At 35.6% G+C, this 15,464-nt stretch overlaps 1 protein-coding gene across 3 annotated transcripts in view; it reads right to left on the reverse strand.

Moving 5' to 3' along the window:
* The window catches only part of SNTG2 (syntrophin gamma 2), a 226,420-nt gene that overhangs the window by 66,678 nt on the left and 144,278 nt on the right, over nt 1-15,464 (reverse strand). For all 3 annotated transcript variants that reach the window (XM_072926387.1, XM_072926385.1, XM_002195418.6), the window contains one exon: nt 10,217-10,344. In XM_072926387.1, coding sequence (XP_072782488.1) covers nt 10,217-10,344 — 128 coding nt within the window. The remainder of the gene's footprint in view (nt 1-10,216; nt 10,345-15,464) is intronic.

Genomic DNA, 15,464 nt, shown 5'->3' on the forward strand with positions numbered 1-15,464 from the left:
ATAGAAAGGCAACAAAACCAAGGATAATAGGGCAGTACCAAGACTAACAGATACAATAATATTTCTCTGTACCAATATATACCTGTTGACCATTTACTTCCCCTGGGTATACATATTATGTTCATAATTATTGAACTGAAGGTAGTGTATTCAGGAAATACACATTGGGTCTTTTTGAAAAAAAAATAGCGCTTTTTTAAACCAAAATGCCAATTTTATTTATTGCATTTTAGCTTCATTTACTAGGAATGTATGAAGATTCAAAACACTGTCTTCCCTAGCTTTCAGTTCTTGGATTTCTAAACTTTTTTATGTAGAATTCAAAGCAATGCTTACTTCAAGCACTTTTATGTCATAGGAATTTGAAAAATGTTCTTAGAAGTTTCTTCAAAAATTTTCCTTAAATAGTCTTCTCAAAACAGCATTGGCAAAGGCTAATGTGCAACTGCATTTTATTAACTTTTAAGGCAACTTTTATGTGTTTATAGCAATTTTATTCTGCAAATGCCAATGCTTTCCTTTCCTCACTATCTGCAGTAAGTTGAGCACTGTGTACATACCTTTGAAATCCCCTGCATCTGAATGCTGGTGGGATATGCTTTTTTTAACTCCTAATATTTTCCAATGAGAACCACAAAGCTCATTAAGTAGTGGCATGAAAGTACATTGTTCTAAATTTTAAAGAAGTTACACACAATAGTTGCTGTAACTAAACTTCAGAAAGATAACCAGATTAGGTAAATGCCTATGATTGCCAGGATAGTTATATACTATTAATATAAGAGTTATGTACTATTGTGAAAGACAATTATAATTAGCTCAATGATGTTGCATATGTTTGTTTTGTGTACAATATGGAGAATATCACCACTACCTTCTACATTTGTAAATTAGATATCTATACTTATGTGTTATATTACCCCATTTCTGGTACCAACCTAGAAGAAAGCTAACAGCTGAATCAGAATACTGCTCTATGAAGTTGCTGAGTCTTCCTGGGGTTCTCTGATCTAAGGTGAAGTCCTCTACTGCTTAATTGATGATATATGTCAACATTCAAAATGACATGTAGTGGTTAATGGGCAGTTATTCACTCCTGATGTAGTGAAAAAGTTATTAACCTAACCTTTGTCATTTGTAGGGAGTTTGATGGTGAACATGAATACTGAACTCTCTATACTTGCTAGAAAAGATAATATAAACAACCCATCATACACAATAAATAAGATAATGTATCTGATTTTTAAAGGAGTTGTAAAGCATTATATCTGCTGTTTGCAGAAATGAACATGCTTGGCCTGAAGACTTAGATATGTACCAACCAATTGTCCATTTTTCTTTCATGGTTGAATAATCATGGGAAATACTAAAACTTGATGGCAGTGGCACAATTCTGTGTCACTTTCATTTCAGTAATCTCTTTCGCCTCTTCATAAAGAAAGAAAATATTAAAAAAAATCCTTTTATTGCCTTCAAGTAAACTGAGTAAAATAATCACCTCCCAAACATATTGTTCTTTTTACTTAAGGTTCTGACAAAGATCCCAACAGTGCTGTAATGAAATGACTTATGTTATGATCTCTTAACATCCCACTGAGATATGTCAGAATCTGTAAGCCCTTATGCATTGATACACACTGGTGCCTGGAAACAGACTTAATTTAATGCTGTGAGAAGCCATATCAATGCCCAGCTTAGATATCCCATTCAAATATCAAAGCTAAGATGCTAGGATCCTTACACAGCAAGAGGGCTGTCCAGAACATTTAGGAAAGCCAAGCAATAGCATGTGCTGTCCATGAACCAAAGGGTGGGTCTAGATACTAACTCAATTTCTGCAGACACACAAAGACCTGAATGCCTTATCCCATTGGCACAAAGTTACCTAAAGGCTGATGAAAGATCACAGAAGGGAACTCCTCGATTAACAATTCATGCAATCAAAACGGGCAATCATAATCTAAAAAATCAAATTTTATTATAAAAATTACTGAATATTTTATCATTTGAAACATGATGCTGGTGATAGAGTGGATTACACTCAAACTCCTGTTGTCCTTTATATTTTTTAAAATATGGTGATCAACTACAGACAGTTAATAATATTCAATATTCATCTAGAGATCTAATACTTCACTAACATGATATTTGCACAGAATCAAAGAGGGTGTGAGGGATCCTGCAAGTCCCCTAGTCCAGCCTCCTCACTTACTTTCTTAAAATACCAATCTTTTCAACAGGAAGACCAAAACTGGAGACTGAAGGAGCTACCTCAGGTGTGGCCTCAGGAATGTTAGTAGATGAGAATAGGTGAGAACAGCCCTTGACTTGTTGACTGTGTTATTGCTAACATAGCCAACAAGTCCCATGTGGGACTTCACCACTGAAGCTCAGCTGACTCCTGCTCAGTGGGGAGTCTGCCAAGATGCCAGGCCCTGCCTGCAGAGCGTGCTCCCTTGCTCCAGCGCACTGACACTGGGATGTGCTTTTCCCAGGGCTCAGCCTGCTTCAAGCTTCTGATGTGCCAGTGGTGGTCACACTAGCCGGCACACAAGATTGAGACCTTTGGGGCACTGCTGTCCCCACTGTGCTGATTTGGCAGGAAGGTGGTTTTACCAGAAAGCAGTTCAGTGTAAATGACATAGGACAAAAAATAGCCAGTGCTTTTCAAGGTTTACATATTCTAGTAATGAAGTCTATGGTAGTAACACGGTGTTTTTGCCCTGAATCTTAATCAACTTTACTGTGATTATTTCTTGCTTTCAGTTACGAAGGTTTCACTCTGAAGATCCCATAATATATTGATATTGTTCCATGTACCACACTGTATTCTGAAAAGCATAGTGTGCAGAAGGCTACAAGTAAAAACAGATATCCAAACTGAAAACAAAAGCTTAACAAAATAAATCCTGAGGCTTTTGTTTTAAGTGAAACAATCAAAGCAAGCACCAAGATGGCACTGGAATTCATGAGAAAATAAATCCTACAGCTTAAATGACATGCATTTCTCTCTGTCATTTCCTCAAAACAGAGAAAAGAAAAAAAGAGACACAACAAAGCACCTATTCCTGTTAGCTGTCAAGGAGGAGCCTTCCATTTCATGCCAAATAATAAGTTTTAAAGGTTTTAAGGTGCTATAAAGTTGCTGTAGGGTTTTTTTTTGATTTGTTGGTTTGTGTTATTTTTTCCCTAAGGCCCTAAGATGATTTCAAAAAAGACAGAGGAAATTGCTACATCTTCTATTACTGCAATTATGCTACTGACTACTGCAACCAGAATAAGACATGAATATTCACATTTCCTAAATACTAGAAATTTGTCTTGCACTGCCATCACATTTCTTACTTTGAGATTTGTCTCCCTATCTGTAAATTTGTTTCCTTCAACATTTTTGCTAAGGAACATGAGGCACCATTTTCAATACTTGGTGTCTTTCTATCTCACTTTCATGGTGAAATGATGAATAGATCTGCATTCCTGGTCTCTTCTGGAGTTTGTTTATGGCATTAATTTCTTGTAGCAAAAAAAACACTATCTTTGTGAGCATAGGAGTCAGAATAACAGATGAGCATTGGCAGGACTTTAGGTTCTCTTCTTGAAATTGACACCTTTAAGCAAATAATATTAATTAATATTAGTAAGGAAATTTTTCCATACAAGCAGTTTGCTGCTATAGAGGTGTTAAATCCAAAGACTTTTCTAGGATAAAAAGTATTTTCAGTGCCAGCTGAAATGGGAAAAGATGAATTTTTACTTCACTGGAGGCTAAGACTTCCAGCAAAGAATATTTTTGTATTTTTTTAGTATCTGTGGCATGTGAAACCATTGCTCATAGATGTATATAGGTATTTTATTATATAGATATTTCTACAAAAATCTAGATGTAGGTTTGACAGCATCTCTTTTATCTTTACTACCATGCTGATACAGACAGACAGATTTGATCAGCTTTGCATCTTCCCAGGTCTTGAATCAGTACTCCCTCCTGTTTGTATGATTTTTTGATGTTTGAGTTAGTTTTTATTGCTTTTGTTGAAACATTTTCTTGTGGCTTGTTTATAGTACTACACGGCCCTCCTACTACAATGTCTACTTAAACTGAAATTTTAAGGACTTTGTGTAGATCTGAGTGGAAATTGTCCAAAAAGAAGGATCTGAATTACTTAATCTCTTTGAAATGTCATGTTAGAAGTAATGGGATTTTGTATTGCAAATGTCACAGAACCTCATATCTTACAAAATGCTTAAACGTGCTCATATAACTGGACTATTGACAGAAATCACATAGCTCAGAAGATATGGAAGCATTAAACATAAACTTGGATTGCATTTTATATTTGCGGTTTTTGGGGGAACATTTTTATTCCAGTATTTTAACTTTTATTTTCATTACAATTAGAGCAAGCAAATAAGATAACTGAAGACAGACATTTATACTTCTACAGATATTTTCTAACTGATGTATCAGAAAACTGTGAGAAAGTTCATTCAGGTTTTGTAACTCAGTGAGATTGTGCTTAATTTCTGGATGTTTTTTAAAATGGTTTATTCCATTTCTTAGTTTTCAATTTATTTATTTAATTAAAGGGATTTTGTTAACTTACTGAAATGATAAATGGAAAATACCATTCTTCAGAAAAAATCTGTTAAGAAACCAGTGAACATTAAAAAAAAAAAAATACACAATATTTTGAGGTAATTGCAATGATGAGAATACCAAGAAATAGAAAATAACACCTACATCTAATTAGGTTGTTTTGTAATTGACATCACAGGTACATGGGCTCATAGTTACTGGACGTGAATTACTTTCATTCCACTCACTATTTCAGTCTTCCATATTCTAAATAAGCATTTTTTCTTCAGTCTCTATACTCATAATGTTCAAGATGTTATAGCTATTGTACCTTTGCTCAAAGCTTCTGTCAATACACTGTATAAAAATTATTATATATTACTACCAGTATCAGCTGTAAGGACTAAAAATAGTTATCTGCATTTCCCTAAAAAAAATTCCATAACAAAAATTAAAGACTACAGTGCATGAACCATTTTCTCCACCTTCTAAAAGACTACCTATCTTTACTTTTCTATCTTAAAAAAACCAAACAAACACCCCAAACTATAATATGAACTACAAATTCCTCTGGTGAGAAAAACTTATGGATATTATTTCTCTGTTAAGCTTACATCACATTTACTGACCAATTCAATCCTCAACAGTCAAAAAATTTTTCCATTTCCAACTAGCAATTAAGAATATTCACAGCAATAGCATTCTCACTACATTTGTATTACCTTGCTTCTTACAGAGAAAAAGTATATTGGTGGATTGGTGAGAAGTCTAGAATAATAGAAGCAGTAGTTCTATATAATGAAGGCAAATGAATAAAAAAGTTATTGAATTGCTAACTACTCAAAAATACTCATTAGCATGCTACATAAATAATTATCTTCAGACAGACTCCAATCATATCAGCAATGTAAAATACACTAATTTAAGGTTATTTCAGTAGTTAATACGATATTTAATCTTCTACTGAGAACAGGAATGACATCTGCTTTTTTATCTTTCCTTTAAAATATTTTAAGGAATTATTTTTCCTTTTGTTTTGTGACATTGATAAACATATTTCACATGCTCAGTGCACAGTGTTTTCAGCCATTCCTTTATATGGTAGGAAAAATACTTATCCCATTCTCTCTTATTTCTGTTAATACATATGGTGTTAACAGAATTTAAAATATATGCAAAAAATATTCTTGTGTCATTAAGTCACAGTCTAAAGACTTCCTGTGAAAAATACAATGAAATACCAAGTGAAATAAAAAGCCAAAGGCAAGTTGCCTTACTCTTCACATGAACAACAAATAAGAATCAAACAGATACATGTGATTTTGGCTGTCTTATGACACAAGAGCATGCTGAAAGTATGTCTTTTTTGGGCAAAGCTACTGGAAAACTCAGCTGAAGTACAGAAGAATTTAAACTGCATAGTTTAACCACAGAGGAAATAATACAGCCTAATATGATTAGGTTAGACCAGATTTGATCTAAGGCACACTAAAAAGCATACTGCAGTCTAAAAGACTGTCTATGCAAGGCATTTCTAATTAAAAAATTAATTTTGAGCAAAGTGCTGGCATGTTATACTTTGTTATATTCTATATTTTTTTAAATAAAGGCAACAAAAAGAGGGCCTTTAGTAAATATCTGACTCTGCCCAACCTTATAAGACAAGTTTTTTCTTGTTCAAACATTATATGAATGTTACACCACCAGAAAAAGAATGCTGAAAATATGAAACAATCTTGAATATCAGGGAGAAGTAAAGTGAATGAGGTCAGAGGAAATATCCTAGCAGATGGCAGTTTACCATGTCAGAACAGCACGAGTAGTTGAATTTACAGGCACTATACATAGGCTAAACAAAACTATATATTTTTAAAAATCAGAGTGTTGTGAGTTTTTTGCAGGACAGTGGACATATGCAACAATGCATATGCACAATATGCACAATCCAGCATTCATAGAAACTGAATAAGGTCACAATGCCCTTGAAGGACATGAAAGAAGGACATGCTCAGCAGCAGATGGTTCAGGATGTAAAGGCAGACAAGAAAAGCACAGCAAGATGCATGAAGAAAAAAAAAAACAACTAAATTAACCAAAAGCTTAAAATGTGTGTTCACAGAATGATTTAACCAATCATGTATTAGTTTGACGCATGTAAACAACAGAACACCGTACAAATATAACTTCATTTTTTGCAATCAATTGGCTTCACTGGATCATATTGATCATGGAGTGATGTCCCGCTTCTGATCCTCCACATCAAAGTATACTAACAAAAGTATGTCAAGTTCTGCTGTAGCCAACTGCAAGAATTCGACTGGTTAAAAATGTTTTTATTTCAGGGAAACAAGATATTGAAGAAAGCAGAGTGTGCATTTCCTGTGAGTGGATACACAATCTTTTAATAACCTTTTAAAAGCCATAATGTTTTGCATATTTAAAAAGCTATGTCAAAAGCTGATGGACTATAGGTAATTTTTGATGGAAAGAATTTTACAGACCTCTCTGAATTCAATTCAGGTAGGAAGTAGAGAAAAAGACCTTTCATACAGCCCATCTAGCTAAGGAGAAGGCACTCAGCTGCGTATGTGACACTATAGATGATAGCTCAAATACTTCAACAGCACTAACTTAAAAAGTAATCTGGCTGTTCTGATGCCAGAGCATCTTTGCAAGACCAACTGAAATAACTTAGTGGATAAAAACATAATGAAGCATTGCAACAAAACACAGTTATGAGAAAGAACATTCAGCAGACACATTACAAGTTATAACAGACTCATAGACTCATGTAGAACAGGAAAAATAGGCATGCTGTTTTTACATGCCATGTATACAAATAAATATTCAGGGTATGGTAAAATTAGGAAATTGGTCAAAATGATCTGTGATCGATTCAGGGGAATGAATCTGGGCTCACTCCAATGGCTTTAGACTGATGGCTGCAATGTAAAAGGGAGCAGACATGTAGATATGGTTGAAAGTGAGATTTTTATCTAGACTGATCAGAGGTTTTATTTAATGCAAAGCAGATAGTTGATTTTAGAGAGTAATTACAGAAGACAAATGTTGGACACTATGCATATATGAACATGGGGAAATGCAAAAAAAGGATACAAGTTGGATAATAGTAAAAATACATACATGCATTTCACAGTAGAGCAGTTTGGTGTCCCTCAGGCAAAAAAAAACACCTTTAGTAAGAATATTGGAAATGCCTCATCCACAGTTAACCTCAAGGCAATATCCCTTTAATGCTCATATAGCTGTTTTTGTTGGTTCACCAAAACAAGCAAGGAGCACTTATTTTAGAAGTAAAGTATCATGAGATGGTGTTAGGCTTTATGGAATTATTTCATATTCCTTCAGAGTGTATACAACAATAATAAAAAAACCCACTAGTAATTAAAGAGTGGAAGATATACCAAATATATATGGGAGTGAGATACAGCACAAGAGAATATATCTCTCCAAGACCAAAACTGAAAGCACTAAGTTCCTCAGATCTTACGCAAAAAATATATCTGTGATGGGTTGATCTTGGGCCAGCAGCCAAGCATCCACACTGCCATTCACTCCCCCAGCCTTCTCCAGAGGCATAGAAGAGAGAATTCAAAGAAGAAAAAGTCTCATGAACTGAAATAAAGGTAGTCTAATAAGTAAATGTAAGAGACAAAAAACCCAACTAACTAAATTACAACAAAACAAGAGATGCAAACACAACCACTCATTGTCTCTCACATGCAGAATGATGTACTGCCAGTCTCCCAAGAAATGGCTTGCTTTCTCCAAGTCCTCTGCTCAGTTTTTATTGCTGAGCAAAGATGCTACACAGCATGGAATATCCCTTTGGTCAGTTTGGTTCACTGGTCCTGCTTGCGCCTCCTCTCAGCTTCTTGCCTACTCTTGGCCTATTTATTGTGTAGGAGCAGACCAAAAAAAAAGAGAAAACCTTGATGGTGTGCAAGCCCTGGTCAGCTATAACCACTATACTGGTATTAATATTGCTTTAGCTATTAATATTGCTTTAGCCACAAATGAAAACACAGCACCATATGGACTACTATAAAGAAGATAAGCTCCATCTCAGCCAGACCCAGTACAATATCTGAAGGCATTTTACATCAAAGAATTATTAAAATGCACATGCCACTCTTTTGGGAACTGGAATTCCTTGGGATTTCTCCATCTAGTGTGGAAAGCACAGGAATGAAAGTGTTTCAAACTATCAGAGTGGTAACTGAAGTCAGAGGTTTAAATGTTCTATCCTCTTCCATTTATCCTTTAGAAGCTGGAACACTGATGATAAGTTCATGCCTAAATGTGAATACTGAGATTTGTTTACTTAATTCACTGAATGTCTAATTCACTAATGCCTTGACTGTTTTGAGGTCTGTGATGGATTGGACAAGACTGGACAACATGAACTTGACAGTTGAAGTAGGGAGGAAGAAAGTGGTGGAGGAAGTGATGAGGCTGTAAGTAAAAGAGAATTGATAGTTCAAAGAAATTCTATGGAGGAAGCTAAAACTTTTCTGGATAATTTAGTATTATTCACCTGTGATGGTTTAACAAACTCTGGGAAAGGAGCTGCCAACTGCCTTGGAAGATGAATTGCTGTAAGTTAAAGCAACATAGCTGTTCTACTAGAAAAATAATGTTTTTCAGGTCATTTTGAGGAAACAGGTAAAATATCTGACACACATTAAGAAAGGTATTCACATGAATTTCTGGTACCTCCTCACAGTAGGCGACCTCTATATTGATTCTTCAATAGAAATTCCAATTATCTTGTTAATATATATTAAAGGCAAATAGATATAGGGCAACCCACAAATAAAATTCTCCCTTATGGAAAATAATGACAGTGAAGTCCTGTTCTTATACATATGGAGAACTATGGACTGCTTGGCCTACAACTACTGGTAGATTTGAGAGTGTTGTACCACAGAATGGTTTGCAGAAAATATTATGTGTGCTGCAATGTGTTATTTTCTCAAGCATATTATTTATTGAAGCTTGATTAAACTTCACTTTTGCTTTCATATTTTCTGAATACCAGTAAAATAGCCTCTGACATCCTGTTCCACAGTTACTTTATGAACCATTGGTTATGTCTCTGAGATGCAAAAAAAATCTATCAAAAATACAATATTTTCTACCACGTACTTTGCCCAAATCTCATTAATATGAGTTTCTATACGACACTGATACAAGCATATCTATATTACATGATAGCACAGGCATGATGATTATGCACTGTGTTATCATTTATAATGAAAAAGGAGAGTTAATTGACAATATTAGAATTGGGGAATGTAGAAGTATCCTATTAGTGATACTAAAGGAAATGTAGTGGCTTCAAAATTCATTCATGTAACACCAGGATTAACCTTTGTACTAGCTGCTGATGCTAACTGAATTCCCAAGATACAACAGATTATAGAAACATATTTGTAGGAGCTTTACCTTATCTTTGGTAATCACCATGAATACCATTAATCTTAGGAGAAGATGAACTGCATAGCTTTTAATAAGGAGAATTTCATATCTCCACTCAATTCTTATAAAGCCAACAATCCACAGCAAAACACTATGCAGAGCTAACTAACCCAGTGCCTCCCCTTTTAGATTACAAACCTTAATTTATCTGTTCCGGTTTTGTACCTCGAGATTCGAGCCATCGACAGAGGAACTGATAAGGCGTCTAGCCAGCGCTTCTCGTATTTTGGTTCATTAGCTATGGGTGAAGAAGGTGATGATGGAGCCTGTGCAGAATAAATGAGAAACAGTAGGAGAGCTTATAAGACAATATAGTGAAAAACCCATGAATATGCATCTCTGGCTCTGTTTTTCTCAGAAGTGAATAATCATCACAATAAAAGTATTCAAGAAACTCAGGATGGGGTAGAGAAATGAAAACCCATATGTTACCCATGTTGATATTTTGCTCTTGATGCAATTTCAGTATTACTTTAACATTAAACAGATCTAAATTTTTGTTAAAATTAATAACTGATACTAGAAAGGAAAGAGTTTTCAGTCATAATGCAGCATAATATACATTTGTAGTTTAAATTAATTTGTTCTGTATAAATCTTCTGCATCCTTCTATCATCAGAGAAAAGGACATAAATAATATCCTAATTAAATACTAGACCATTTATTTGTGCATTGTGATCTTATATCATTTAAGAGTAGATTTAAAATTCTAATTCCTGTGTTATGATACTATAGATGGATGACTTTTAAGATTTTATCTTTGAAGTCTTTCTTCAAATGCCTCTACTAGAAAGGCAAGAGTTGAGCATTTGACTCTTTCATAAAGATACCAGTAAAATTTCACATAGGTGGCTGAGAAAGATTTACAGACATACATATTTAATCAAATTTAGGCAGTTGTGCTGTTTCTGAACCAAAATTTTTTATCCTGCACTGTGCGGAGAACTTTCCAGTAGAAAACAGAGTTGAAAGTTAGCTATTTTTATATGCACTATAAATAAAGACTGAGTAGCATTTATAAAAGCAACAAAACGACTGAATGACCCAAATTCAGTTCTGTTCTGCCCAGGTGTTCAAAAACCATAAAACTTACACAAAATAAAAAGCATTCTGGGAATTGTCTAGTTTTTTTTCTTGCTCATAAGGATTTAGGATTATTTTTTCCCCCTAAAGCTCCTTCTTACAATCAACAAGGGCTGATCTATTTACTTCTTTAAATAAATCAAAATAGTGAGTTTCACACTCTAACAGGATGACTGGGATTTAATGACTGAAGTACAATTTTCTAGTAAAGGAAAAATTTGTAATGACATGACTGGAGTGGGTTACCCTAAGGAATGTTTTAGACAGCAATCTTTTTGGGGACAGGAATTTCATTTAGAGCATTTGCTGTCCCCTAGAACCACACAGTTCTCATTTGACTGAGATCTCCTGGTGTTTTTGCAGTATGAGTAATTCCTAGTTATGTCCACAGACTAATTTTGTTTTATCAAATTAGACACAAAGGCTAAGGTGTCTTTAAAATCTAGAATAAATGTATTACTATCACAATGAAGAATCTGACACATAGTACAGAATTCTGCATGGACTAAAATAATTGACAGAACCCCAGTCTGAAGTTGAAAAGGATCAACATAATCTAACATTGTCTGTCTGGAAACCAAAATGTCTAGGAATAAAACAGAAGGTAGTTTATTGAAGTCAAATATTAATACTTGATTATGATAGCTGAATCCAAGAATGAGAAAATAAAGGAACATAAAAAATTCCTGCAGCATCATCTATTGTTCCCACCCTCTAAACTCTTAAGATACAGAAAACATTAATACAATTTAAACATAAACATATTTTTCTTATAAACTATTAGTTGTACTTCTTTTATCTAGTTATTGAACAACCTGATAAATATTCTGTAATATTCTAGGTAATTTAAGAGCATTTTGCAGGGAAAAAAAAAAAAAAAAAAAAAAAAAAAAGAGTAGGTCACACAGGCAATTTAATAAATTTAATATATTCATTTGAGTCCCTTATGCTTCAATCAAATGCTTCAGTACAGTATCAGCATAAAGAAAAAGCATCTCAATGCAAGTAAAAGTTTGAATTTTAGAAAATGTACATCACAGCTATTCATTAGGTTAATGAATTGAAGGGGAAAATTGGCCAACATCACTTGGTCAAAAATCTATTAACCCCAAAGCTATGAAACTGCAGCATAGAAATATTTATGTCAAAATGCCAAACTGTTAAAACTGCTGTAAAATCCTAAAGCAAATGCATTTTCCCCAGACAATTTCAAAGATTTAATATTTGAAAAATACACTAGAAGAAATAATTTATTTTTTCCCACAGTTCCAAACTACTTGTATCTGCAGAAACCCTACTGCATGATCTGAACACTAATGGCCAACAACAGCAAAAGGGTATGAAGGGGTCAAAGTAGTCTAAGTTTCAAATATGTATTTCTTGTGAAGCCATATTCTACTAACAGTTTTTGGTAGAGCATAATGTTGGAATTACCCCTCTTCATCTTAAAGGCAAACCAGTGCATACATATGTCTGTAAGACCTTTGCATAGAAACAAAATACTATCATAGGGCCAGCAGCTCATTTTGTTCTATTTAACCTATAATCTATTAACAAACTCAATCTGAGCTTCTTTGATATATTCTCTTCAAAACACATGGATAAAAATAAGAAACTGAGGAGGAAGTAAGTGAAAAAACAAGAGAAAGGGCTGAGGAAGAAGCTCATTATATTGAGTGAGAGATAAAACAACTACTAAAATAGATAAATGTATAGCAATGCACATGAAGAAAAAAAATATTAACTTTTCCCACACTGTAATGGGATAAGAACAGGTGATTACCACTCAAAATTTAGATCTTGAAATTTAGATGTTGAACAGAATTGTTTTTCAACAGTTAAGTTAACAAAAATTCATTGGTCTGGAAAAGAAACTGCCGAGGGAATTGTATGACTGAGATATATTAAAAAAAATAAATAACTGAGAAAGGGGTTAAGAAACAATGGTTCATTTGGCATTTTCACATAAGAAGTAGGGGTATTGATTAGAAGTAAAAGGCTTAGGATAAAAACAGAGAATGAATGTGTTAGTCTATATAACAAACTTGTTCAGGAAGCACCTATGTCAGAAGTCACTGGAGGTGCAGGAAATATTCCCAAGAAATAACTGTACATATTTCCTCTGTTCTTGCATTCTCTGGTTCAGGAAGTACCTACGTCAGAAGTCACCAGAGGTGGAGGAAATATTCCCTAAAAATAACTGTATATTCTTGCATTCTCTTGAGGGCATCTTCTGGGAATAAGCTTTTTTGGCTGGACAGTTCTTTGCTCTGACCCAGTGTAGTGAGCTGGCTGACCTTCAAGGCATTTCTCCACTAAATAGCTGCTACTGCTCATCTTGAAAACTCTTCACATCATTCCTCCAAAGCACTAAAATATAGATCATCTCTGTAATCATAGCTTTTAAGCTCTCCATCATTTTACACCTTCAGTTTTCTGCTGAGGTCACCAACAACGTTGCCAATTAATGACAATTTGCTTGTAACACCTGCCCATTAAGAAATTGATTGAACACAAAAATCTCGTTTTTGACAGAACAGTGAATAAGAATCAATTTTTAATGACACATAATCACTACTACCTGGGACAGCTGTGTACTGTTGATGTGGAGAAGGGTCTGACTCTGTATCCCATTAGCAATCACTGACCTATGAATGACACTGTAGGCAAGTGCTTTAGTGCTTTCCTAAACAACTATATAATTACTTATTATGGTGCAACCAAAGTCTTCCAAGAGGCAGAAAAAGTCCAGAAAGTCCACCATAATGGGGAGATGTAATCAGACCTGTCTCTATAATTTAGTTTCCACTAAGAGCATAGGAAGGAAGGGAAAAGATCCCAGCTGGCTGTCAATTTTTTCCTCTTTTTGTAACATATAATTTGCAGAGTTTGGGAAACTCAGTTATTTTACCTTTCTTTTAAACTCTCATTGATTTTAAATCTCTGCAAGAAAAATATCATGTCATCAGAAGAAAGTCTTTCTGAACCCTCCCTAGTAATTTAATTTCCAGCTGCTGCAAGGGCCCTACCTTGAAAGCAGCCCATAGTGCTATTTTAAGTTGACACAGCTTTTTCATTAAACTTGGGCTTCAGGAAGGCTGAAGCTGGGTTAATTTACCTGGAAACAGAAATACTCAGGGTCACATTACTCAGCAGGATTAAGCTTGGTTTTGAATATATTTTTAATCTCATATTACAGTGCTTTGCAGAAAGGCAAATGGTGCCCCATCTTTGGAAGTATCCAAGGTCAGGCTGAATGGGGCTTTGACCAGCAATCATCCTGAGTGCTACCATGTGGCACATGCAGGACAGCCAGCTGATCGGGTACAGCCAGCACAGGTTTAGGAAAGGCAGGTCCTGCTTTACCAGCCTGATCTTCTATTATAAGACCTAGTCAATGAGGGAAAGGCTTTGTGTACCTGGATTTCAGTAAAGCTTTTGTTACACCCTCCTATACAGCATTCTCTTGGAAAAGCTGGCAGCCCATGGCTTGGACAAGTGCACCCATCACTGGGTAAAATATGGCTGGATGGCTGGGCCCAGAGAATGCCGGTGCATGGAGTTACATCCAGCTGGAAGCTAGCCACAAGTTGTGACCCCCAGAGCTCAGTATTTGGGCCACTCCTGTTTAACATCTTTATTGGTGATCTGGAGGAGGGGATCAAGTGTACCTCCATTCAGTTTTCAGAGGACACCAAGTGGGGTGGGATCTATGTGGGAGATAACACCAAGTATGTTATCTGCTGGAGGGAAGAAGGATCTGCAGAGGTATCTGGACTGACACTATCTGTTGTATGAGGTTCAACATGGCCAAGTGCCAGATCTTTTACATGGATCATGATGGTCCCCTGCAGTGCTACAGGCTAGGGCTAGAGTCAGGTGGAAAAGGACCAGGGTGTCCTGGTTGACATGAGCCCAGGTGATACTTCCAGGGGATCAAGTGTACCTCCATTCAGTTTTCAGAGGACACCAAGTGGGGTGGGATCTATGTGGGAGATAACACTAAGTATGTTATCTGCTGGAGGGAAGAAGGATCTGCAGAGGTATCTGGACTGACACTATCTGTTGTATGAGGTTCAACATGGCCAAGTGCCAGATCTTTTACATGGATCATGATGGTCCCCTGCAGTGCTACAGGCTAGGGCTAGAGTCAGGTGGAAAAGGACCAGGGTGTCCTGGTTGACATGAGCCCAGGTGTGCCTGGGTGACTACGAAGGCCAGTGGCTGGAGAAAAGGCAGCTTTGGGGGGTCCTTATCACTCTCCACAACTACCTGAAAGGAGGATGTAGCCAAGCAGGTGTTG

The sequence above is a fragment of the Taeniopygia guttata genome, chromosome 3 (genome assembly GCF_048771995.1).
Source record: "Taeniopygia guttata chromosome 3, bTaeGut7.mat, whole genome shotgun sequence".
NCBI lineage: Eukaryota > Metazoa > Chordata > Aves > Passeriformes > Estrildidae > Taeniopygia > Taeniopygia guttata.